At 42.9% G+C, this 27,466-nt stretch overlaps 1 protein-coding gene across 4 annotated transcripts in view; it reads right to left on the bottom strand.

The window, feature by feature from the left end:
• Nucleotides 1-27,466, bottom strand: part of CACNA2D3 (calcium voltage-gated channel auxiliary subunit alpha2delta 3) — a 1,137,695-nt gene that overhangs the window by 976,386 nt on the left and 133,843 nt on the right. For all 4 annotated transcript variants that reach the window (XM_068253668.1, XM_068253670.1, XM_068253669.1 and 1 more), the window contains exon 3: nt 7,798-7,876. In XM_068253668.1, coding sequence (XP_068109769.1) covers nt 7,798-7,876 — 79 coding nt within the window. The remainder of the gene's footprint in view (nt 1-7,797; nt 7,877-27,466) is intronic.

Here is a 27,466-nt window from a genome sequence, read left to right as displayed (position 1 = left end):
CTACCCAGCAGGCTGCCCACCTACCCACCACTGCTGCCCACCTACCCACCACTGCTACACCACCCTACCACAATCAACTACCTCGACCTTACTATTTCCATAGTTAACAACTCCATACAAACCAAAACATACTTCAAAACAGTAGACTCCAACAATTTCATTCATTTCAGCAGTTTTCACCACCGCCCTTGGACCCAGAATACCCCATATAGCCAGTTTAAAAGGATTTTTAGAAACTGTTCCGATATCAATGACTACAATTCTCAATCCGATATTCTTGCAAAAAAATTCTCTGAGAGAAAATACCCCAAGAAGTTGATCCGCGATGCACGGCATAAGGCCAAAATCCAACCATCCACTACAAAAACCATCTCCAATCCTACCACTGACAATAACCCTCAATCTAGATTCATCACAAAATACTGCAAAGAACACTCAATCATTAGATCTATTTTACATAATCGCTGGGAAATCCTGCTCCAGGACCCCTACCTTAAACCCCTATTACCTACCCGACCGCAAATCACCTATAGGAGAGCACCCAACCTCCGTGGCCTGTTAGCTCCCAGTAAACTTCGCAACCATCCTCCCTCCGCCTCTTCCAGTACACTTCCCCCCGGCTCCTGGGCCTGTAACCACACCCGCTGTTTAGCCTGTCCTTTCATTACCAACACAGTCAGCTTTAGTTCTCACACCACAGGTACTCAATACCAAATAAAAAAACATATCTCATGCCATTCAAAATTTATCATCTATCTCATTTCCTGTTCTTGCCGTCTCCAGTATATTGGCAGAACCACACAAGAAGCCCGTAGTAGGATAGGACAACACAAAAGGAATATCCTCAAACACTTCCCTTTGCACAGTGTCTCACGTCACTTTCACCACGCACACGACGGCACCCCTGACACCTTCACCATCACTCTCATTGATCAGATCAACGACAGTGCCCCGGCGGCCTCTGTTACCCTAAAAAAACTGGAAATGTATTGGATACAGACCCTCAGGACTTTGGTTCCTGAGGGTCTTAATGAAGTACTAGAAAAAATACATTAAGCACTTTACCTAATCCGTTCAGTCTTTTAATAGTCCTCTCTTTTATCCTTCTAATAATGTATATGTTTATTCTTATTTTATGATATGCAACTTTTATTTTGATTTTTATACATTTTATGCATTTTACATGTCTTTCTACCATTTTTATGTTGAATACTTGTATATTTGTTTGTATTTATCATTGGTCTTACTCTGATTCAGTACAATGCAACTTTTTACACCCCCCCTTATCCATTCTAAAGTGGTCAAGCATACCTTTGAGACTTCCATCAGTTCGAAACTAATTTTTCTAGCCGTTCCTTCTTTTTTTTTTTTTTTTTTTTTTTTTTTTTTTTTTTTTCTTCTTCAACTTTATTTACAAAATTTACAAAGTTTACACACATGATGGCCCCGCCCCTCTATGACACACTTCCGCCCGGAAGTACTCTCACATTCCTCATACTGATCCATGCTACTTAATGAACTCAGGTGTCCTCTGGCATTACAGAGGCGCCGAGCTCGCTGATATAATACAGATGGTAAGTCTGCCTTCTCCTTATACTCTTGTTTACTTGCTGCCTAAAACACCCCACCTGTTTTTTAGCCATTCCAACACCCTCTGTTCCTCCTCCTCCTCTAGACCATGTCAACCCTTTCTCCCAATTTCACCCACTATTCACTGTTGTTCTGTATGATGTCCACAACAACCGGCAGCAAACCCAGCCAATTTTTTACTTTATGTATTTGCATATTTGTTTGTATTTATCATTGGTCTTACTCTGTTTAGCACAATGCACCTTTAACATTCCCCCTACCCATTCTATAGCTGTCAAGCATACCTATGAGACTACTATCAGTCTGAAACTAATATTTATAACCCGCGCACAACTTGTCACTAAAATGTAATGCAAAATGTAAATTTACGTATTCATATCAGCACTTTGACGATTTTATGCCTCTGGTTGTCTGTTTGTGTATTTTCTGCAGCTGTGACTCCTACTGTATTTTGCCTGAGGAAGCGGGATGTATGGCCCGTGAAACGCGTTGCATTGTTTTTTGGAGTTCCGAATAAATTGTTGACTGTCTGAATCGCAGTCCTTGCCTGTGTCTGTTTGGAGGGGGTAAGACCACCGCTGCCTCCTCTGTTTAACCAGTTGGTTTTTTAAGTTCATTTAATTACCTTTTATTCTTTTGGCGCCTCTGTATCTTGTACACTGCTACCCAGCAGGCTGCCCACCTACCCACCAGGCTACCCAGCAGGCTGCCCACCTACCCACCACTGCTGCCCACCTACCCACCACTGCTACCCAGCAGGCTGCCCACCTACCCACCACTGCTACCCAGCAGGCTGCCCACCTACCCACCACTGCTACCCAGCAGGCTGCCCACCTACCCACCACTGCTGCCCCCCTACCCACCAGGCTACCCACCATGCTACCCACCTACCCACCACTGCTGCCCACCTACCCACCAGGCTACTCAGCAGGCTGCCCACCTACCCACCACTGCTGCCCCCCTACCCACCACTGCTACCCAGCAGGCTGCCCACCTACCCACTAGGCAATCAGGCTGCTCACCCTTAACCACCTACCCACCAGGCTATCAGCTTGCCAACACTCAAATCTGCTACCGATATTGCGTATTTTGTGGTCAGATCTGCTACCGACATTGTGTATTTTGTGGTCAGATTAACTGCCGACATTGTGTATTTTGTGGTCAGTTTAACTACCGTCATTGTGTATTTTGTGGTCAGTTTAACTACCGTCATTGTGTATTTTGTGGTCAGTTTAACTACCGTCATTGTGTATTTTGTGGTCAGTTTAACTACCGTCGTGTATTTTGTGGTCAGTTTAACTACCGTCATTGTGTATTTTGTGGTCAGTTTAACTACCGATATTGTGTATTTTGTGGTGAAATCTGGTGCTGACATTGTGTATGTTCTGGTCAAATCTACCGCAAGATTGAATGATTTTTTTCTGGTCAAATCTGCCGACATGATTGAATGTATTTTCTTGTGAAATCTGCTCACATAACGTGTAATGTCTGGTGAAATGTTCTCGCATTACGTGTATTTTATGTTGAAAGCTTCTGACATTTTGTGTATTTTCTGGAGAAAAGCTGCGCAATGATGTGAATTTTCTGGAGAAAGGTTGACTAAAACTTGGGTGCACTTTTAAATTAGCTCCGCCCCATCCGGTCATAGCCACGCTCATTTTTTCGCCGCGGCGCGCTTCGCGCGCCGCAGGTGCTGGACCGTGGGTGGGTGTCTTTCAATACCTAGCACCGGGTGTCAAATGCCCTAGGTACGCCACTGGTTTAGTGTAAGCTATATGTGAGATACCAATCTTCAATTACTGATCTGTTTAAAATCACCTAATTTTGTCATTTAACTTTCAAAAGTTTACTTGCTTACAGCACATTGGCAAAATGGAATGTCAATTTCATGAACGCCTCTGCTGGGATTTCTAGCTCTTGATTGTTCTAATGTATTTAAAATGGGTTGCCGATATGCGTCATTAAACACCCTCTCCCACAAGATATGTCCTACTTCTGCCTCAGATCTAGCGGAGAACGTGTACTGAAAGTGCTTAGCATATTCTTAGTACAAAATGGAGCCGCAATACAGACAAGGTAGATAGAGGCTCCCTAGTGATCTATTGCCAGGACAAGGACGGAGCTGTCCAAATGCCAGCGAGGTGGAAATTTTGCAAACCGCTGTGTGTTGTGCGGTGCACTCAAGGAAGAAATGATCCTTGAGTAAAATTGATTTTAGGACCAGTGACCTCTTTGACTGCTGTGTGTTTGGCCAACCCACTGGTGGATTAATGCCTGAACTCCGGGGCTGAGTTAGAAATTAGATGCACTTTAATTTCCCAGAGACACGCTGAATAACTCAGCTGCCTATAGACAACAGGATGGAGAACAGATGATTGATGGGGAGTGGAGAGAACTGAGGGATTTGGTGTTCAGTACAACAGCAAGGACTTGAATATCAGGAGTGATTTACACATTACAGTAGCAGCTAAAATGACTTTACAAATCCACCTTTGTTTCTTCATTAGGTAAACAGTGTACATACCTGTACTCCCTAAACATAAACAGCTTTATGCATGATATTTAAAAAAAAAATTCAGAGGTGCCCAATTAAAGGTATAGACAATTGAATTCAATTAAAGGGAAGGTAAGTATAGGCTTACCTTGTATAATTACCTGAACATAAGATTTCAGACCTTTGTTCTGCACAAAAAATTGACAATGCATTTTATGGCTAGTGGATGCTTTATCAGGTAAATAAACAGTGCAAGGTTTATGGTGAGGTGAAGCGCATGGACAGGCACTCAGAACTTTATCTTACCAAGAACCTTGCTTTGTTTATTGACCCGATGAAGCGGCTGCTAGCCATGAAACGTGTTGTAATTTTTTTTAGCAGAATAAGAGTCTGAAATGTTATGTTCAATGAATCATTGAAGGTAAGCCTTCAATTACCTGTCCTTTAATTGATTTTAGATGTTTATACCTTTGATTGGATGCCTCTTGCATTTTATTTATTTATTTATGTATTTGTTTTGTTTGTTTTTACTCCAGATGAGGTTTGAATTTTTTCAATTAAAACTCATTTTCTGAGATCTGTGACCATATTTAAAGTTTCAAGGTTGAGTGGGGAGGATAATTTTCCACAAGTCTATACAAGTGGTTGCCAGATTAGCAACCTACTTTTGTAAATATTACTCCACTAAGTGTATCGTCTAACATCTCTTATTCAGCAATACTGCACCAGTTAGCCGCCCGTTGCGTTTTTTTTTCTTTTTACCTCTCAATTATGTATGATATTGTTTAATATTGTGACCACTGAGTTTTATTACAACAGGCTGCTGTAGATAATTTTATGAATTGTCTCATGACAGATCACTAGATTAAATAACTATTGTTTAGATGGAGCAAGACCACCAACAATCATCAGAGACCTGCTGTACAACATTACAACCATCAATATGAACAGTCTTCTGATATTCACATTATATATACAAATAATTGTTTCAAGAAATGTTTTATATATCAGTGTTCCAGAACAAATTCATTACAGTAACCTCTGTCTATTCACACTTAGTTAAATTGCACTGCACACAGTACAATGCAGATCCAATTGCTATGGAGCAAGATAATGCAAGATGTATATGTTTACTTAAAGAAGAACAATTCATCTAGCTTCCTCAAAGCTTACTAATATGATTGTAGGTTAAATGTATTTATAAATGGCATAATTCATTAGATTGCCTCAGCTTAGGTCTCCCATTATTTACTACATGAAGAAGTTGTACAAGGCTCCAACAGGAAGGCACTTTGCTATATAAATAGGAGGAAAAAAGAACATAATTGCAGCAGTTTAAAATGCAGGGGCGTAACTATAGGGTATGCAACCCCTCTTCAGCTGCAGGGGGGCCCGGGGCCCCTCTGGGGCTCTCCCGGGACCATTTTGGGGGACAGAAGAGCCATGTGCGGGGGCAGCGCTGCCGCCCGATTGCAGGACCCCCAGGTGTCGAACTGTCCACAGCATCTAATAGATGCCGCACCAGTTCATTCTCCGCAGCCGGCAGCTCACCTTAGCCTGCGGGAGTCTAACGGGAGGCAGAGCAGGGCTACAGGAAGATGGCATCCAAAGCCCTGCACTGGAGACTATTTGTGTCTCCAGTACAGGGCTTTGAGTGCCATCTTCCCATAGCCCTGTTCTCTGACTGTCAGCGCGGGAGATTTGCTGCAGGAAGATTGTTGGGGGAGCTGTGCGCCAGAGGCTGGCCAGAAGAAGAGACTCACTGCCAGGTGAGTGATTATTTTATGGTGAAACATTGCTGCGTTATGATTATTTTATGGTGAAGCACTGCCCCATTACAATTATATTACAGTGAAACACTGCCCCATTACGATTATTTGGCACCTATGGCTGGGGGGGGGGGGGGGGCATCCAGCTTTTCACAGGGGGGCCCAGTGATTTCTAGTTACGCCCCTGTTAAAATGTCATACAATATGATCTCCACTACTGAGAACAACTCCTAAAAATGTTTAAATTTTGCAGTAGTGAAACAACTAGTAGTAGAAGTTGCCAAGGAGGCTGCTCTATGGAGAACAGCTGACAACTTTGGTAAGTTTTTCTTGTGGTGGTCATATTTTTTTTAATTGGTAAAAATACAGTAATAGTTCAAACATCTGGTGAAGCCAACTGAATTGCATTGAGCTCTCCTTAAAAAAGCTTAAAGTAAACACACATTGAAAAAGGCAAAAGTAAGCAAGGTGTCTATATGTAGATACCTTAAGTGAAAATGCATACTACTCTAATATACAGTATTTTTCTGCTGTGGCTCCCCACCCCCGGGTCCACAAGTAGCTATGCCATTGTCCCCTGTCCATGGCATTGGAGCAAAGGGTGGGGAAGCAGTGCCCACTGCCCAGAACAACATGTCATATGCATAGTTAATGATTTACTGACACATACAGTGTTTTGTGAAGAGCAGCCCATTGAGAAAAAAAAGAAAAGTTTTTGAGAAAATCAGTTCTTTCTTTCCTGCTTTTTGGAAGGTGCATCATTATGATGAATTATTTTTGCATTCTGCTGTTCATATGTGACTGAGATCAGTCACCTGTCACTGCTATAGAGACTCCTCATCCCACTCATGCTCATCTCAAACTCACAGATTTTTGAATAACACAGGATAACAGGACAGTACAACACCCATAAACAAAGCAGGACAGTAACTCAGCCTCTTGAAGTTATGGTTTTCTGTTTTCTGGCAGCTACTTTCAGAGGCACATTACATGGGGAACACAACTCTTATACTCCCTCAATTGCATTGTTGCTTACCCTCCCCTTTCCCAGCCTAATCAGTGGCAGGAAGTAGGTGTAAATTGGCAGCTATTTGTCATTTGGTAACCATTTGCATATTAAATAAGCAGAAACTATGACGCTGAGCTGAGGGTAACTCTTTTGGTGCTAGATTAGTATTTGTATATTTTACATTATATATCAATGCTGTCTGCTGCAGGATTTTAGATTTTTCACATAAATATTTATTATTATTCATAATTACAGTATATCAGTAAAGCTATCTCTGTTTTACAAATCTGAGCTGTACATTGTTAATGCGTTAACCTTAAAACAATCCTAGCAGTAGGCTTCGCAGAAAGAGAAACTTGCTTCTTTTGTTGAGGAGAATTATATTGACCAATTAACATAAGCCATAGAATTGCTCATGTGTAGCTTAAGTATATGATTTGTTTTTCGGAGTATTATATTTTTAAGACTCTGATTACAAATATCTGACATTTTTAATCAATGTGTAGATTAAAGCAGGAAGTGATCACAGCAAATCCAAGCCCGACAAATCACCTAATCAAACTGACCCCATGCTTCTCCATGACTGAGAATCTGCAGACTACCATCGCCAGGAAGGGGATGATAATGTAGCCCACAGGGCAGGAGCCTGATTACCAGCATGGAATATGGAAGATGGGAGCAGACAACTCTGAAGATTCTCTGCCCCCCAGCTGAAGATGACAATGCCAGAGAGGGAGAGCAGGCCTGACTCCTGACAAGAAGGTTGTTTTATTCCTACAGGTTACATAAGCTGTACATACTACATTTTCACCACAAGAGTATAAAGCTCATCATTGCACTCATATTATACACGCTCTGATGGTATAATTCGACACTTATTTTTGTATTGTAAGTCTTTAACCTTTATTTATGACACACAAACAAAAATGACTCACCCTTATTGGCACATGCCATCCATTTTAGATTATCTGCAAAGGCAACTTCTCTTCCAATCAAGTATGTGAATATTCGAACCTAGAAGGCAGAAGAACAAGTAGGCGTAAATTTAACTGAGAAAAGTTAAGTATAAAGCACTGATTTTTATCTTGGAAAAAGGACATTTTATACCAAAGTAGTCACATATTTGGTTAGAGGCAGGTGCAGTGGCAGACCAATGGCAATGTACTTATATACAACATTAATCAGTACAAAGTTAGTGGGTGCAACAGCTCAACCAATTCCTAATCCTGATCAGATTTCTGATTAAAATCAAAATGGAGTGGCGCAAGGTGGCAACATTATCACTATTCTCTAATTGATTTCAGCTTTAGAATCATTTGCTCAACTAAGCTGCTATTGTATAATGGATGTTCATGTTTTAAAATTATTTATATTTACTATTGTTTCCATTTATGGTAGACTGGGGCAACAATCCAATTCCTGATAGCCTGCACTGAGGTTCATTAGATTGAATCTGTCTTACTACAAGTGCACATCTATGTGAAAACGGCTTATTGGGGCTAACTTAGGCCCGGTTCACACTTGCGGTTGTTTGCCAAACGGACCGGATGACCTGACCGGATCCGGACCGGATCCGGATCGGAACCGTACGGTTCTGATCCGGATCCGATCCGGATCCGGTCAGGTTGCATCAGGTGTTCATCAGGATGCGATCCGGATCCGTTTGGCAAAAGTAACGTAAAAAACAAAAAAAATGTTGGGGTCTGGGAGGTCAGCAGAAGGGGGACCTGTGGAATCAGGCCCTCTGCTGTTTAGCACTCACCTCCACCTGCGACATGCTGCCAACATCTCCGGATCCGGATCCAGCTGTGCTGCTCCACTCCAAAATGCTTGCCCATGTGTCCCCATCCAATATCGGCGCAACAATCCGCATAGGAAGTGGGGTAGAACATCCGGATTTCTCAGCCAGTGTGTTGTGCGCTCTCCGGTTCCCATTGGTTTGTATTGGCCGGATGGTGCAGTCCGGCTCCGCCCCGGATACGGCTGCCGGAGGAGCCGGATCAAAAAATAGCGCATGTTGGAACGGAGGCCGGAGGCCGGAACCGGCCCGGATCCGGTCCGGCTCCGGTCCGGCAGAACGGACGCATGTGAACGGACGCATAGGCTTTCATTGCTATGCCGTGCGTCCGTTCTGTCCGTTCTGCAAGCGGTGCGGCTCCGGCACGGCGATTCCGGACGGCCACCGCTAATGTGAACCGGGCCTTAGCTGTACAATATATGCTGTCTGTAACCTTTTGATATACATTGCCTGATAGTTATGCCCACTTGCTCATTAAGGACTTCTTTCATCTTTACTGTACAGCGTTAGAACAATCATTTTTTTCTAGATACAAAATACCCAGTCATATTGTTTGAGGAAGCTTAAAAATTTGTAATATACATTATTTCCTAGTTAAGAAAAAAAAACTATTTTAGTACTAAATCTAGGAGATAAAGAGCAGAAAATATGAAACAAAAATCTAAATATTTTAATTTAAATGTATTACTTAATGTCATCTTAATGACATTTTGGTTTTTAAACTAATCTAGTAATCATAAAAGACCAACAAGGATATAAATTTCACTTCCACAAATAACATTGAATTATTCTCCTTCCTTTTTTGCTGAAGTAACTGCCAGAGCGATATCTCTATTCAGCAGCAGGGATGGCAGAACTCTTTGCCAGCCGTCTAACACAAACTATATGGGCCAATCGTGACGTCCTTATTCTTTCCCATGGAGCCATTTTTTGACCTGAACTCACATCAGAGAGTCCTAATACGTGTTCTCTCACGGGGCAGGCCCCTATAGCACTAAAATGTAACTTTTATTAGTTCAGGATAAAAAATAAAATATATGGACAGCGAACAAACAAATATATATACAAAACAGACCATGTTGGTGTATGTCTCACCAACACATTTGTGTCATTGTAGGGTATGATGCCAAAGGGAGAAAAATTGCAGGTATATGCACATAGGTAAGGACCTAAGGACTATTGTAGTGGTCCTCCCCTATAATAATTATCAATCAAGGTGCATAAATAACCAGTCCCTTAGAATCTTCCTCCCATATACAAGACACAAATAAAGTGGACAGTGAGGGGGTACACGATACACCCTGTGCATTAACTAGACATACTCTACATATTTCAGCATTACGCCTTCATCAGGAGTGAATAAATGTGCAGTGCATTTAACACATAAACATATAAACCCCCTGTCACGATTTTTCGAACACCATTGTGGCAAGCACATGAAAATGTGCACAAAATCTGATCTAAAGTACCCCTTTAAATTCATTAGCCTGCTTTTTTTTTTTTTTTTTTTTTAAATTCATTAGCCTGCTTTTAGAAAATCAGTGCTCTTTCATCCCACAGCCCTGCTCTGGGGAATGTGAGTGTTTGTTTATGCTCGTGTTTATTGCCAAGCAATCCCTCTCCTTCCCAGGAAGAGCTTAGCTATCAAGGGGGGGCCATAAAACAACAAACCCACCTCACATGACATGGTCCCCTAGGGAAGCCCCAATAAACCCTAAAACCAGAGCCATCCACATAGCACAGATCTACTAAAAAAGGCTTCTGATAAGAAGCAGGATACAGGGATACATCGTAAAATCATCCAGGTCCACATTCCTGCACGTAGCCTGACCAGAGTAGAGAAATTAATTTTGATTCACCTTGATATGAAGGAATAAGTCATTCAGACATTTTACTAAATTAATCAGTTTTCTTTTGATGCTAGCCATTTCAAAATTAGCAGACAATTATTAAATATGGTTTGTGTGCGGTTGGACCACTGAGCATGACAATTACACCTTCTGAAAGCTAGCAACAGTGTGCTCCGCAGTGGAATAAACAAATGCACACGTGTTTGGTACCTGTGTGACAGAGAGAACACCAGAAGCGTGCCTGTATCACTCGCTGCGGGCTATAGCCGGCTGTCGCCGAGTTATGACCATTCCCAGTTATTGCATATTCTTTCTGCTTGTCATGACAAAGGGCGGGAGAAGGCACACACCCCATCTCCTTTTCCAACTACGCCCTCTGGCAGAGAAAGAGTTAAAACAACACTGCTGGACACAGAGGGGAGTCTTTTGTCCAGCCATCCATCTATCATCAAAAGGATTGGCATTTCATTCAAAGACTTCTATCCATTCCACAGAACTTTCCATAACTGGACTTCATATCTTCTTGTAAGGAAACGTGGAAAAGCCGCGCGGCGGTTTGCACGCAGCAGCGTGCGTCTGGTGTGGCTGGGTCTGTTAATTCACACAGATTCAGGAATACGCGTGCGCGCGCTGAGAGGCAAAACATTTATGACAGCCAAGGAGGGATCAGCTGACCAAGCGGGTCAGCTGACCTCAGAGCAAGTGACTATTGGTCAATCACTGATGGGTGGCGCCGGAGAGCGCTGCTCTATATATAGTTACTGCTGCTCAGTCTTAAGTGGTCTGCCGTTGCGAACACTACGTGGAAGCACTCAGACCTTAGTCAAATCCTACAGTGTGTTTGAACCAGGAGGATCTGGAAATTCACACTGAGCCAGATTACTTCTGCTTATCATTGTGTTATTATTCAGACTAGTTCCAGGTGTCGAGACCACGGACCTCACACCCAAGATTATGGAACTTGTGTTATCATTGTGTTATTATTCAGACTAGTTCCAGGGTGTCGAGACCATGGACCTCACACCCAAGCTTAGGGACTTGTGTTATCATTTTGTTATACTTCAGACTAGTTCCAGGGTGTAGAGACCGCGGACCTCACACCCAAGACTAGGGATACTGTGTACCATCTTAGTATACCCCAGACTAGTTCCAGGGTGTAGAGACCACGGACCTCACACCCAAGACTAGGCATTGTTTGATATCTGTTATGACCTAATGCTCCTGACTATCCCTCTTCTCTCTGATTCGGTACCTACGCATATCTGATTATCTGTTGCCAACCCTGCCTGCCTTGGATACCGAATCAGCCTACTGTCTCTGTACCTTATCTGTCTGTGTGTTGCCGACCTGGCTTGCCCGACCTCGAGAGCTATCTCTCTCCTTTAAGAGATAGTCTCCAGACCTGCTAGTGACATCCACCTTCAAGTGTCACTCACTCACAGGTCCCTCCTACCTTCAGCCTGGGACTCCACCCCTTTGGAGGTCTAAGGCTGCTGGAAGGCTCTTGTACTTCTCAAAAGGCAGTATCGCCCATACTGCCAAAAACCACCTGCTCCTGGGGTGGTTTTACTCAAAGTCATTACTGTTGCACCAAACACTCACACTATCTAAGTGTCCAGAGGTTAGTTATACTTGGATTATCGGTGATTCTGCAGATCAGCAATAATCAGGTATATATCTGTATTCTTGGTGATACTGCAGATCACCAATAATCAGATTCTCTCTGTGTGCTGACACCGATCGTTACACTTCTGTTGGACTTATTACCGCAAAAGGACTCAATAGTTATTTTCCCATTTAATCTTTATTATTACTGTATCGATTTGTTTAATTTGCTATATTTAGTACTGCATTATTTCTTTAAATAAATGATTAAAAAATAGTTTGTCTAAGTGCTGTTCTGAAAATTTCCGCCAAAAGGATTCGCATCTCCTTAGAGACGTTATCATAAAAGTTTTGATATTAATATCGGTAGTTTTGCTATCTCTAGAAAGATTGTAAATTTAACCCTTTTTCCTACTGGATTTAGCTAGAGTTAGACTTAGTGCATTTACACGCTTTATTGCGGATTGGTGACAGCGACCTGGCCTCTATATGAGAGCCCAGATTGTATCAATTGTATATCGAAATTGGACTGTGTGTGGACTCACCAGCCAATTTAAAAGGTTACTTTGCCTGCAGTGCTGACTGCCTTCAGGATTCCCTGAGGGTCTGAGGCTGAATGGTAAACTGCATGACAAAGGGAACAGGAATTGGAGGGTGACTGCGCATACGTCACATTCCTCACCCAACATAACATCAGACTGTCAGCATATGTAGCCCCGTCAGAGCTCTGTGTCACACCAATACTTGCATCACCTAACCTTACTATGAGTTACTGTTTGTGATATCAGACAGCCAGTCAGTGTGTCCTGAATACAGTGTTTTTGGCACCGAGTGATTAGCGTGCAGTGTTACACCAACAAAACTGTGTGTCTCCCTTTTTAATCCTCACAGGGGCGCACTCTTCCATGACCTGGTGCATGCTAAACATAATAACATGCACCAAGTTACAGAGGAGAAGCTCCCCTGTGACCATGAAGACCAGAGTGCACAGAGCCTCAGACATATGGAGGAGCTTGTAACCTGCTACGGAAGAGGCTTTGGGGATCAAAATAAAGTTGTGGGGAGACCTGGGGGGTGGCGGCAGCCCCTAATGCTGCTGTGTGTGTGTGTGTGTGGGGGGGGGGGGGGGGGGGTCCTGTCATGGGGCTTCCAGGTTAATTTTCCCTGAGGCCTCATTGTACCTAGAATTAGCCCTGACTGACTGTTGGTGATATGAGACAATCATTGTGTCCTTAAAAAAATATTATACAGTGTCATGGACATTTGTGACACTGAGTGATTAGCGTACAGTGTTACACCAACAAACCAGTGTTACCTAACCTTACTGTGAGTTAGTGTCGGGAATATCAGACGGTCAGTGTGTCGGTGAAATGTCACAGACATTTCTGGCAATACTCCTTGGCTGATTACTCACTACAACAAACATGACAGGCAGAGGCTCTGGGGGTTGTGAAGTATTAGGTATCTAAGAGGTAAGAGGTACTCGGGGTTGTGGTGGTATGTCATTTCAACGGCCATGGCATATGTGATCTTCTGCAGAAGAACACTATTATTTCCCAGAATGCAGAAGAGGTGGTTGATTGGGTCACTTATTGTTTTTGCATGTCATTAACTAAAATGTAAAAACTTGGCCTGTTACACCAGACCTCATGCCGGCCTTGGTCACCAGGACAGCCATCATTCACCCCACGACATTCATTTGTGCCTACTAATATTGGAGTATGCCCCATTATTCTTGATGTAAGTTGCAGCAGGCACTGTAGAATGGCTCAGGAGAAGGTGGCAGGCTGCAGAATAAACAGCTACCTCCATTGGCATTCAGAGGCCTGAAATATCAGGCATTGTATATTAAGGTTTATATTTTTTTAATTTTAACTATTTTTTTTTTTATTTTGTAAATTTTGAATACATTACACATTTTTGTCTTGTGAGTCTGGAGTTCAGTTGTCTCTACTTTTTGTGTCCTGCTTAGACAGGCAATGACCCGCAGGGTAACAATCCATTGTACAAATAGATCTGTTAGCAATCAGACACAAGACAGGGGAAAAATATCCTCCCCTATACCCCAGATAAAATAAGAAGCTGCAGAAAACAGCATGTTCAGAGCCATAAAGAGGGACTTCAGGCTGGAAAAAATAAGGATCAACTGCCCACTTCTTTAATTATTCAAATATAGTCCAGATATTAAAGAGGCCATAAGCCCCTTTTCATTCTGGTGAGGCCCATAGCCTTTTCATAAGAATTGGGCTTGCTGTATGAAAGCTAGCTCAGCAGAAAAAAATAAGCAGCTTTATTACTTTAATCTCTTGCTAAGCCATATATATTTACTCGTATTTTTTCTGTCACTATCCATTTAGCTGAGAATGAAGAAAACAAGTTTCCAGGAAGATTTAATCTATATCCGTGTTTGGATTTTATGTGTCAGAGAGTAAAAGCCCAATTGTGGCCCCCAGCTAAGCGCTTATCTGTTTTATAATGACTCCTATTACTTAGAACAGGACATTCCATCTCCCATGTTTTATTTCTACAAAGAACATCAATGCTACAGTTTACGAAGGCATAAAATAAACTCAAAGAAATATGAACTTTGCTGTCAAACCTGAACCATGTAGACGAGTTAATGTACAGGACAGGGACAATGAGACAGTTTGGATGCATTCCTACGGCAGATCTAAACTCAATAGTTTAGGTTCACCATAGCAAAGTGTCCAGGTCAAAAAGGCAGGAGAACTTGGAGACTGCTTTGGAAAAAATGAAAGAATCATACCCATTTCATATTTTATCACATCAGCCAGAAGTGACAGTCATATCTTTATTTATTTTCTTTGGAGACTAAGAAGATTGTCACTTCCAGTGTCTGTAACTATGGGTTAGATAGAGTTGTTTTCAGATTCTCTTTCCTCTACATATAAACTATAAAGTTTTTCTCTCTGACAGCAACCCAGGGCTGCACCAATACTGAGATTAATCGATATGCACCAATATTGTCATAAACTTATATTCATTTCAGAATCAGAATCATATTTATTTTGCCAAGTACAACAGGGGTTGTACCCGGAATTAATTTTGGCTCATACAGGGTCGGAGATGGTACAACACATACATGCGGTCCAACACATACAATCAGGTACAGTATACACAGTAAGCATCTACCTATATATACATAACGCACATAACCATAGTGAAGGACGCGTGGGGAAGTCTGGAGTGCTATGTGAGGGGAGCAGCCTGCCAACTATCGACGGCACTCGCTCGCTCCACAGCAGCTCCAGATGCCCTGCAGTGTCCTGGAAAAGAGTAGATAGAGGAAGAGAGAGAGAGAAAGAGAGGAATAGATAAAGAGAGAAAAGAAGTGCAGAGAAAGAGGTGAGTCCTGGTGCCGCAGCAGTGACCTGCTGACTGGTGGTATGGCTGGCAGTTCCATGTGGCTGTGCTCCAAAATCCAGCTCCTGGCTTGCGGCCTAGTCCAGCGAGGTGGGTTGGAGGCCTGAGGCCGAAAGAAAGAAAAGGCCTGTATCGCAATGGTTGGCATTCGGCAGCAATTGAGTGGCTTCAGTGGCGGTAATAGCAGTGGTGCTGCCCTGAATCACATACCTGGGCGGTGAAAAAAAGTTGCAGCTAGCGTTGTGAGGGTGGCTGTAGCCCACGTGGAGAGGCTAGAGTCCCAGATCCCCTGCGGCTGTGAACAGAGGCGTGGAGAGCAGCAGGCGTCGGTAAGGAGTCCGGCGCAGAGAGCCGGTGAAGCCAATAGAGGTGGGCGGTGAGCGGCAGTAGCCCTGAGAGCCGGGTCGGCCCCGCAGTCTCATGGCAGTTGCCTGTCTTGGCATTCCTCCGTCCCGGCAGCGGACAGTCCGGGGCAGCGGCAGAAGAGGAAGCCACATCCAAAATCCCCCCCAGCCGAAGAGGAGCGCCGATCAGCTAGGAGGCGTCCAGGCGAAACCTGCGTTTCATCCCTCCTTCCTGCAGACAAGCCCACGGAGCTGGGCAGCCGGTGGAGGTCACAGCGGATCTTCTGCAGGTCAGCATGTCAGCTGACTCTCGGCGGATCCACATGGCGACACTGTGCGAGCCCGGGGAGCCAGAGAGCTGCACATGCAGCCGATGGTGTGGGGAGCCATGGGTGGTCACTAGATGTTCATTTCGGCTGGGGTCCAGGGGAAAAGAGCAGAAAATAGAGTGAGAGAGCCGGAGCCCTGTGGCTGTGGCTACCTGGTCGGCACCACTGGTATTGTTTCATGTTTTCTCCTAAGTTTTATCCAAGATGATATTTTCACACTCAATCAATAAAATGCTTTATAAGCCACCACCAAGCAAGAAAATACTTTTGACATTACTTTGCTACTTACTTTATGGCACTTTTTAAATTGGAGAGTCCTGAAAAGATATTTCAAGCAGGTGAAAATTATATTCTGGAAGAAAATGTAGGAGAAGGAGTGAATTGAATAAGGGCCTTAGTGTCACTCTGTGACTGTGGAAGTGAAGTAAAAATACACATACTGTATCTTACCAAAGACAGCTGTGCCTATTGTTAAACACAGTGAAAACAATCAACGATATATTCATAAATTTAAAAATATGGCCACCATGGTCTCTAAGACATAGTAAATGACATCATACTTTGTTGAAAAAGGAGAACAGTAATATTTAACAGTCATCTAGTATCGTATATGTAGCAGACATGGAGAATCATGCCAATAAAAGTGACAAAGTGACTGAAAGCCTGGCAGAAATCAGATCATCGAGGAAACCTGAATGATAATAAGTTTTAGGTAATAGATCATGAACCATTTTTGGAAAATATTTGCACTCCATCAACCATGTACATTAAAATCACCTCAAAGAATAACCACAGGTTATTTGTTTTCTTATTTATGAGCTTGTGGTAGTATCAACAAAGTGCCATCAACATCTTGCTCACTGATGAAAAATTAGGTGCGGAAGGCTGAGTGATTTCTGCAGGGTGAAAGCTATTACAATATGTCCATTTTTATCATAAAAAACACCATTATAAGATAGGAAATAAAATATATTTCTATTATGTAAGATATTTATAGACAGATGCTATGTGGTGGAAAAAAATTACTTAAAACAGAATTCTAGGAAAGCAAGTAAACATGAAGCTTAGCTGCATACAAGTGAGTGAAGACTGGCCACACTTCTTACTTGGGGGGAGGGAGTGGGCTGATGGACTCACTTCAGACAACAAAAATTCTAGAACCAGCCCTGGCTAAGAAGAAGCAATTAAGGTGACACACAATGGCCCATACGCACTTGCAACTTAGATTTCCAAAAATGCCTGTTCATGCTATTATGGTTATGTACACGTATGTATGACATTTTTAAAAGCAGTAGAGTGTGTTCCCCATCAGTCAAAGCAATTTAAAACTTCTGACATTTCTAAATGATTGCTTATGTGGTACTGACATGCATACTTGCATAACTGATATATTGGTCGCGCTAGCGTTTTGCGCGTGTTATAACACGCATAATGTTTTGTGCACGATAACGCACGAAAACTTGCAAAACATTACGTGCATTATAATGTGTGCAAAACGCTAGCGCGACAGTGATATCAGTTATCACGGTTTAGTGAATCAAGCCCTTGCTGGGTTATCATCCCTGGAATTTTGGAGATGTAAAATATTTTCCAGATTTTTTTTTTTCTTTAGGCCAAATTTCTTTGTGTTTAGAGGGAATGCAATTTAAATGTTAACAAATTCATGAAATATTTTACAAAAGGACTGCATTCAGTTAACTTCTCATTTAGATTGCCACAAACTTCAATTGCATCAACAGTGGCTGTTTCTGTTTCTTTGTTTAAAGGGAACCTGAACTGAGCAAAATTATTTAAAATAAACACATGACGTAGCTTCAAATGAATATTACATACTTACTTCGCTCTCGGCTCCTCTCAGAAGCTCACCTTTTTCTTCTTACAGTGATCCCTTCCAGTTCTGACAATATTTTGTCAGAACTGAAACATATCAGTTGCTTTCAGTTATATATCAGCTGCTGTCAGTTACAACTGAATGTGCAAGGTAATGTCCATGTTTCCCTATGGCTCAAGTGGTCAATATTACAGTTTAACAGTGTGCTGACCAGGAGACTTATGGAGTAATGGCCATTTTCAAGATGGAGGATGGAGAATTTTATCGATCACAGTGGACAAACAGGATGCGGGAGAGGAGAAAGAGATTGAGGAGTAGTCTACACAGGAGGTAAGTATGACCTGCGTATGCTTATTTTGACTTTTAATTTTCAGTTCAGGTTCTCTTTAAGCGTTTCGAGTAGCGACTACATGGCAGTGAATTATTCCTGCAGTCATTAGCAGGATAAACTATTCAAACGTGACTGCAGTCACCTAGCCCGGATAATCTCCTCTGCACAATATCACATTGCTTTAACAATTTATCTGTTATTAAAAAATTAAATCTGACTTTTCAGACACTGCGGTCTGGCATCCTACCTGTTCCTGCAGAGAAATTAAGAGGGACTAAATATGTAATTCACTGACGTAATTAGCTACAAACTGTTACCTGATTTCTATCTGTAAGTGAAAGTGAAAAGACTCCAGAGGCCCTAAATTAACCTCCATCTTTTCTACTGCCTACAATTTAAATTAGCGGCTGTAATTAGACTATTCAAATGGCAATCGAATAGAATTTCTATTACCACATTATTAAAAAACCAGAAGCCCCCTGAGACCGAACAAATTATCCACCCCAAGATAAGTTTGTCCTGAATCTGCTATATTGCTGCTGCCAAGCCAAGTGGGTAAGCTCATAGTTAAGATGAATTAATGACATCTCAGAGCAGGCCAGCCTTTGGTGCAGGATGGTGACAGAGCCAGGGCTGTCATGTGACGTGTGTAACCCAGCTGTCTTATAATGTCCGCTTCAGGCAATGCAGCTGCTGACGTGCCTGCTTTCTTTACAATAGGAAGTAGTGAGAGAACAGAAAACGCACAGTACACTTCAGGAGGAAGATGGAACACTGGCAAAAGACATTAAAGCATAACTGCATCTTCCAGCCAGTCTCCAAGTCCTGTGTTTGTTTATGCTATGCATAAGCTGATTAGCAGATATCCAATTCAATTCTCAGTCAGACACACTTACATAAGCCACCTTCAGACTTCATGAACGTAATCTTTAAAGACAGATGTTTGCACACAGCTCCACTTTAGTTTGCACAGCACAATCTTGTCCAATGAACCTGTTTTTAACACCTTCAGCTGCACTGCTTCAGGACATGAGACTAAATTGTGAAAGCAGAGCTTTAGCTGTGTAGCTTTTCATTGACAAAGAAAGTTAGTATTTGGACACTTTGCTTACTAAATTACCAGATAATAATAATAATGTAATAATAACTGTGCCAGGATGAAACCTTTACTGAGTGTAACACTTTCATATAAATGTAAGTATTTATTTTACTCCCATACGGTGCAGTTTAGAAGTTGGCAGCAGCCTGATTGTTTGCATGCTTGCTTGCAATGGAATTTATGAGCACTTATCTGTAGCTTCATTTCTCACATTCTACAAATTCGCTGTTTGTTAGTTACTTGTGTACACAGTGAATTTTAGGCACATGAAGTTTCACCAAATATCCAATCTGCAGGTTTGCAAGAGCGTCATACTGAAATACAGGCAGGGCCGGATTTGTACCTTTTACCGCCCTAGGGCAGCTATGACCAGCCGCCCCCCCTACCCCCCGCCCCCATACACACACGCACACAATTTTCGCCCGGCAAACATATGCAGTCTTAAAGTGGACCTGAAGTCTTGCTCAGGATAATAGGAAAAAATAGAGAAATACATCCTCTATGTACTCTATGCACTATGTTTTTAGCCTGTTTAATTGTGTCTAATCACAAGTTGTAATTTGATCTCTCCCCTGTCAGCTGACTGCCACAGCAGATCAGCTCTTTTGAAAGCACAGGATGTTAACAACATGGAAACAGGAAGTAGCCACTCTGCAGGTTTATTGCAGGATTTTTATCAGCTGTAACAAAAAATGAAAAATCACCCACCCCCGTCACAGTGAAAGAAGAATCAGCAGCTGCTCGGCTCCCCACTCTCCAGCGTGGCGGTTCTGGCATGCTTTGGCATTGTGTGCACTGTCCGTGCACATTTAGCAGCCAATCGTTGTTCTCATATCCAGAGAGAGACTCTTGGGCATCCAATGACGCGCCTTGGGGGGAGTGGCTTGGGCATCATGTCCACCTCCAGCCAGTAAAATAACAGCGCTGGCCAAGCCACTCCCCTCGAGCAGCGCCATTGGATGCCCAAGCATCTCTCTCAGGGTGTGAGAACGACAATTGGCTGCTGAACGTGCAGTGCACACAATGGCAAAACAAATCTGACGGAGCTGCAGTGCTAGAGAGGGGGATAGCCGAGCAGCTGCTGATTCTCCTTCCACAGTCGGTCCACCACATGCAGAGCCCAGCCCGTTCAGTCCGCCCTGCTGCTAGCTAATGCCTATGTAATGCAGGAAGGCCATGAACGGAACGGGGATGGCTGCACGCCGCAGCATATGTATTGTATGTTAACGGAGGAGGGAAACAGAGGAGGGAAGTGTGCAAGCTGCAGCTGGCGTGCGGCTGCAGCCCGATTGAATTAATTAACCAGATGCCACTCTCTGCCCTGCTCCATACAATTACAGCCCATTAGTCGCCCCAAAACACTGCTAAAATTCTGCCGACCTAGGCCTTGGCCTAGGGGGCCTTGCCAGAAATCCGGCCCAGCATACAGGAGCTGCAGAAATGTACACTTGTTAAATATAGTTTAATTTGTTCAAAGTACATAATAGGATAACAGAGGCGCCAATAGGATAAAAAACACTAAAAGAACTTAAAAACCCATCTTGATAATAGAGGAGGCAGTGGTGGACTCACCCCCTCCAAGCAGAACACACGACTGTGGATTTTCAGTCAAAACAATTTTATTGGATACTCCAAATAAAGTGCAACGCGTTTCATGGGATACAAACCCGCTTCATCAGGCAATAACAGATAGGAGTAAACAGCATCTGCCAGTATCATCAACACTGAGCGCCTCTGTGTTGATGATACTGGCAGATGCTGTTTACTCCTATCTGTTATTCCCTGATGAAGCGGGGTTGTATCCCGTGAAACGCGTTGCACTTTATTTGGAGTATCCAATAAAATTGTTTTGACTGAAAATCCACAGTCGTGTGTTCTGCTTGGAGGGGGTGAGTCCACCACTGCCTCCTCTATTATCAAGATGGGTTTTTAAGTTCTTTTAGTGTTTTTTATCCTATTGGCGCCTCTGTTATCCTATTATCTACATCAAGTCCACCCTTGGTGGAGGGTTGTACCCTTCCTTCTTCAACTACAGAGAGCGACTTTTTAATCCTGAGTGGGGTCAGGACAATCTCCCCACCTGCTTTGACAGTGGTTGCCTACTTGGTAACCCTGGTTTGTGAGTATCAAATTAATATTATTACTCTATCAATTATACCTTACCAGTACATACTACACTATATTGGGCTCTTGGTGTTCTCTCTTTTTCTCTTAATTTGTTCAAAAGCTGTTAACAGAGTGTCAGGACAGGCAAAATAAACATCTTTAACCACTTAAGGACCTGGCTATGTTTTGCAGATCTGTGCTGCGTGGGCTCTCCAGCCCGCAGCACAGATCGTGTGAAAGGCAGGGCGATCAGACATCCCCCCCTTTTTTCCCCGCTAGGGGGATGGCCTGCTGGGGGGGTCTGATCGCCGCCGCTCCGTATGGTCGAGTGGGGGGGGGCTCCTCAAAGCCCCCTCCGCAGCGATTTCAACGCTCCCTTCCTCTCGCTCCCTCTCCCTATGGGCTGCGCAGGACGGAAATCCGTCCTGTGCCGCCTAGGATAGGCTTCAGCCTATCAAATGCCGGCGATCCCCGGCCAATCAGAGGCCGGGAATCGCCGATCTCCTTTACGGCGCTGCTGCGGAGCAGCGTCGTATTGATGTAAACAGCGGCGATTTTTTCCCTGCGTGTTTACAATTAGCCTGCGAGCCGTGATCAGAGGCTCGCAGGCTGTTAACGGAGACACCCTTCATGAACTGACATGGAACAACAGTCGCTCTAACGAGCGGCCGTTTGAATGTAAAACCCCAAATGACCAGCCGCCGCCTATCAACATTAGCTGGTCGTTAAGTGGTTAAATGTCTCATTAGCTAAAACTGAGGGAAGTGTTAACAGCTGAATCTTAGTAATGGACTCTTCCAGAAAGCACCCTGTGTATTCCACTTGTTGGTTTTGTTTCCTCAGTGCAAAGATTGACTGTGGAAGGGGATCTGTGTCTGTTCTCTAAAGCTAAAGATCATTTATCTGTTGTAAAAAGTTATGATATACATCCATAATAGTTCTGTAGAATGTAAAGAGGTGTATGAGTGCTTTCTAGCAGCCTGTAGGCCCTGCAGTACATGCTATGCTGAGTAGATGATGTAAGCTAGAGAAGCCATGTGCCTGAAATGGCTGCTGTATGTAAGACATGCAGTGTTTCACATCTTACTGCTGCAATATCTCTGTAAATTATTTTCTCTTGTTCCTTTTTCTGTATGCTTTGATATCTATCCATCTATCTATCTATCTATCTATCTATCTATCTATCTATCTATCTATCTATCTATCTATCTATCTCTCTCTCTCTCTCTCTATCTATCTATCTATCTCCTGTAACATGTATGTGGGAATGTAATATAATGACTGCCTGTTATGATATAGCTGGGCTGGTAGCCTGGCAGTATCCCAGATAGTGGCAGTGTTTCCCTGTTGTCTTACAGGCTCCAGCCAAGTGCACTCCACCTCAATAAAGCTTTAAGACACAGGAGGCCTGAGTGCCATCCCTTTCAGTCCACTTAAAGAGAAACTCCATCCAAGAATTGAACTGTATCCCAATCAGTAGCTGATACCCCCTTTTACAAGAGAAATCTATTCCTTTTCACAAACAGACCATCAGGGGGCGCTGTATGGCTGATATTGTGGTGAAACCCCTCCCACAAGAAACTCTGAGTACGTACTCCTGGAAGTTTCCTGTCTGTGAACCTTGCTGCATTGTAGGAAAGAGCTGTTTACAGCTGTTTCCAACTGCCAAAAAAACATGCAGCAGCTACATCATCTACCAACAGTAAAAATGTCACCATGTAACCAGGGTCGGCCTTAGGTTTCACAGCGCCCTGAGCGAAACCTGATTTTTGTGCCCCCCCACCTCATCCTCTTCCCACGTGCATATACACACACGCACGCACGTATACACACACACAGGCCCATATGCAATTCCCCTTTTCTCCTGGGATATCTCCTAGAACAGTGGTTCCCAACCTTTTTGACGTTGTGACACAAATGCTCAGATCTCCGTGACACATCACGTATGTATAATAGAAAAAAAACTATTAATAACCACGAATGGATGGAAAGAGTGCATTATCCTGAATCACTTAAAAATGAAGGCTTGAACCTTTCAGGAATATTATTAAAAACAATCAGTGGGACAGTTAGCCGCCTCCCCCCCCCCCCCCATTTAGAATGAAAGCACAGCACCGACAATTTGCACCACGCGTTAAAGCCGCTGTGCGCCCCCCTCCAAAACGCCCTCAGACTCAGTATAGGTAGGTAGCCAGGTAGCCAGGTATAGGTGCCCCCAGTATAGGAAGTCAGTTGAAGGTCTCCATCCCCCCATAGGTAGCCAGGCGTAGATGCCTCCAGTATAGGTAGCCAGGTGTTGGAGCCCTCAAGTAAAGGTAGCCCGCTATAGGTGCCCTCTGTATAGGAAATCAGGTGTAGGTTCCCTCAATATAGGCAACCAGCTATAGGCGCCCCCTTGAAAGCTGGCGCCCTGAGCGACCGCTCCGGTCGCTTATATCAAAGGCCGGCTATGCATGTAATAAATGTCAGAATGTAAATCAGGGATTTAAAAGATTTTACAATGGATAAACACTGACTAAATCTTTTATACATAATTATTGTAAAAATGAAGCAATTTTTTTATTACATTATTTTCACTGGAGTTCCTCTTTAAGCAGGGAACACACTTGACTGTTTTCGTGCGCGTTTTCTGCACAGAAAAACTGAGAACTCATGTTAATCAATGGGCTAGTTCACATTTAGGTCTTGATTCACTAAACTGTGATAACTCATATCACGGCCATTTTTGTGTGCATTTTCGTGTTTGCACGCAGTTGTTTTCGCGTGAAAATTCTCAATTGCGCACGATAATTCGCAATCGTGCGCAAATGCAAAAATGCATGTGAAAATGGATATGAGTTATCATGGTTTAGTGAATCAAGCCCTTAGTATGTTGTTTGCGCGCAGATAAAAAACTATGCACACTTGATGACTCCGCACACTTTGTCAGTATTCTCTATCAATTTCATCAGCTGCTGTGAAAAAATGCACATGTTTTTATGCATAGAAACACACCTGGGGTGCAGAAAAAGTATGCAAAAAAATGCGCACAGAAAACTAATAGACAAGTGTGTTTCCTGTCTCAGAGTTTATGCCTGGAGGAGCTGGTGGCCGAGTCAGTGCGAAAGCCAGAAGTGTCGCAGATGGTGTAATAAAGAGAGGGTTACACTTGTTAACCGTAGACAACAACCCCTTTTGCATTATACAGCAGTCAAGAATGACATGGTTTCTGTGTGGTTCAGCAGTCAGTTTAGACCTGCAACCCAATAATTATGCATTTAGAACTATACTGCACCACTAGAATCTACATGTGCTACTGTAAGTCCAATAAATTAAATGAATACCTCAAAAAAGAACAGACCAAAAATAGCACCCCTTCAAAAATTCCCATGAAATACATGAAGTTAGTCACATCGTGTATCACAATAGATGCACATCTATGCTCAGGAATAATGTACAATGGTGCAATAGAGCTACATATGAATATCTACATCCCCAATGTGACATACACAATACTGCATTAAATGACCCCTAAATGATGAGAATATAACATACCAAAACATGTGGCTGTACTATAACAGTGACAGAAAGAAAGAACCTGCCTACCAGGAGATGCACCACATTTCAGCAATCCAGTAAGTCTATCCGTATTCTCAATCAAGGTGAGAGAGTTATGTGGAGTGGAACAAGCTCTGCATGGATCGCAAGAATTGATCCTGCTTTCTTAGAAGAGCTGAGCGTGTGCTACATGATGCTGTACAGCTCCTTAACCCCTTGCCAACCGCTCCACGCCGATTGGCGTTAACGCGACAGCAGCCCCAGGACCACTCCACACCAATTGGCGTAATGTCCTGGGGCGGGGTTTTGCAGGAGATCGTGCTCTCCGCTTTGTCATCAGTCTCCCAGCTGTGATCGTTGTTAGACGGCAAAACCACTGTCTATTTACACCGTACAGAGCTGCGATCTAAGGCAGCGCACTACTGGGGACAGCCGTGCCACATGGCTGCCCCTCTGGAGTCTCCGGAAGTGATTAGATCTCATAGGCTGATGTCTATGAGAGCCAATCACTGTGATTGGCTGGCGGGAGGATGTAGGGTGGGGAAATAAAACAAAGTAAAAAATAGTATTATTTATTGTAAAAAAACCTCCAAATTAATATTTATATAAAAAAAAAATCCCAGGAGCGATCACAGCCCACCAACAGAAAGCTCTGTTAGTGGGCAGAAAAGGGGGGAAATCACTTGTGCGCTGAGTTGTACTGCCCTGCAGCGAGGCCTTAAAGCTGCAGTGGCCTATTTTGTAAAAAATAGCCTAGTCACTAGGGAGGGGGGGGGGGAATTAAGCCTGTGGTCCTTAAGTGGTTAAAGAGAACCTGAAGTGGCCAGGAACACAAGACAGAGATACTTCCCTATGAAGAGAGAAGCCTATGGATCTTCCAGAGGTTTTCCGTGTCCTCCTCACAACTACTGCTGGTGACCCTACTGAGAATCATGACCACATTCCTTTTTATGCAGGAGCATGCCCATGCTACACCCTCAAGAATATGGCCATGCCTTTGCAGTAGCATGGAGCCACTCATGCATGAGCAGATCTGGTTTACTGTGCAGGCATAGCCATACATGCACATGCGCAATACATTTGCATGCATGAATGAAGAGTAGTGCAGTTGCAATAATAAATCCAACATGCTCTTTCAGGCGTCCATGCATGGCATGGTGGTAGGACTTGGGAAGCCTCTGCAGGACCCAAAGGCTCCCTCCTCGTAGGTAAGTATCTCTTTTTCCTCAATCTGTCTCAGGTACACTTTAAAGCAGAATAGAACCCTGCATTTCAACTTTGCTCTAAAACATTATTTACAGTATATTATATGCAACCAGCATTTTTTTTACTAGACCAGCATTGGAAGGGTTACACAGGGCTTTAAAGTTCCTGGAGATTTCTGCAGACGCATCCAAACTTGAGATAGATACATTTTGTTTACATAAATGTATCTAAGTGTTGAATGTGACTCATCTCTCTCACTGAGGAGTTGGAGGACAGCCAAAGAGTGTGTAACATTTCTAAATATATACATATAACTAAATAGAATGTAACTATCTGAACGTCTGCATATCTCTCCACGGAACTTAAAACCTCTGTGTTTAACCCTTCCAATGCTGGTCTAGTAAAAAAAAAATGCTTTTTGCATATAATATGCTGTAAATAATGTTTTAGAGCAAAGTTGAAATGCAGGGTTATATTCCGCTTTAACACATGCATTGTGGTGTGGTGTGTTGTTATACAGTGTAGTGTGTGGCTGGCTGCATCACTATTCTAGCCTTCTGTCACTGTGCATAAGCTATTGATTGTCACTGAACCCCACACAGCATCACCCTTGTCACCTAACTGTGCATTATTTACAGTGTCCCGCACATTTTTGTTCTCATTTCCTGATTGATGATTAGCATATGTAGTTACAACAAAACACCTAACTATGCAACTGTGTGTTACTTTTAGTCATATCGACACCATTTGACATAAACTAACATATTTGAAATACAATTTTTTGATGACATACAATTTTTTACCACTTCAGCCCCACAGGTGTTTTCACCTATCGGACTGGAGCAATTTCCCCCTGTCATCGCTCCTTCTATTTATACGCCAATAACTTTATTACTAGTTATCACAACAAAATGATCTATATCTTGTTTTTTTCACCACCAATTAGGCTTTCTTTGGGTGGTACATTTTTCTAAGAGTTATTTTATTCTAAATTCATTTTAACAGGAATTTAAGAAAAACATGGAAAATAATTCATTATTTCTCAGTTTTCGGCCACAATAGTTTTAAATAAAACTTTCTACTGTGCATACAACCCACACATTTTATTTGCCTATTTTTCCTGCTTATTGCAATGTTTAAAATATCTCCCTAGTACAATGTATAACGGCGCCAATATTTTATTT

This window comes from Hyperolius riggenbachi, chromosome 9 (assembly GCF_040937935.1).
Source record: "Hyperolius riggenbachi isolate aHypRig1 chromosome 9, aHypRig1.pri, whole genome shotgun sequence".
In the NCBI taxonomy this organism is placed as follows: domain Eukaryota; kingdom Metazoa; phylum Chordata; class Amphibia; order Anura; family Hyperoliidae; genus Hyperolius; species Hyperolius riggenbachi.
This window is presented reverse-complemented; position numbering and strand designations above follow the sequence as displayed.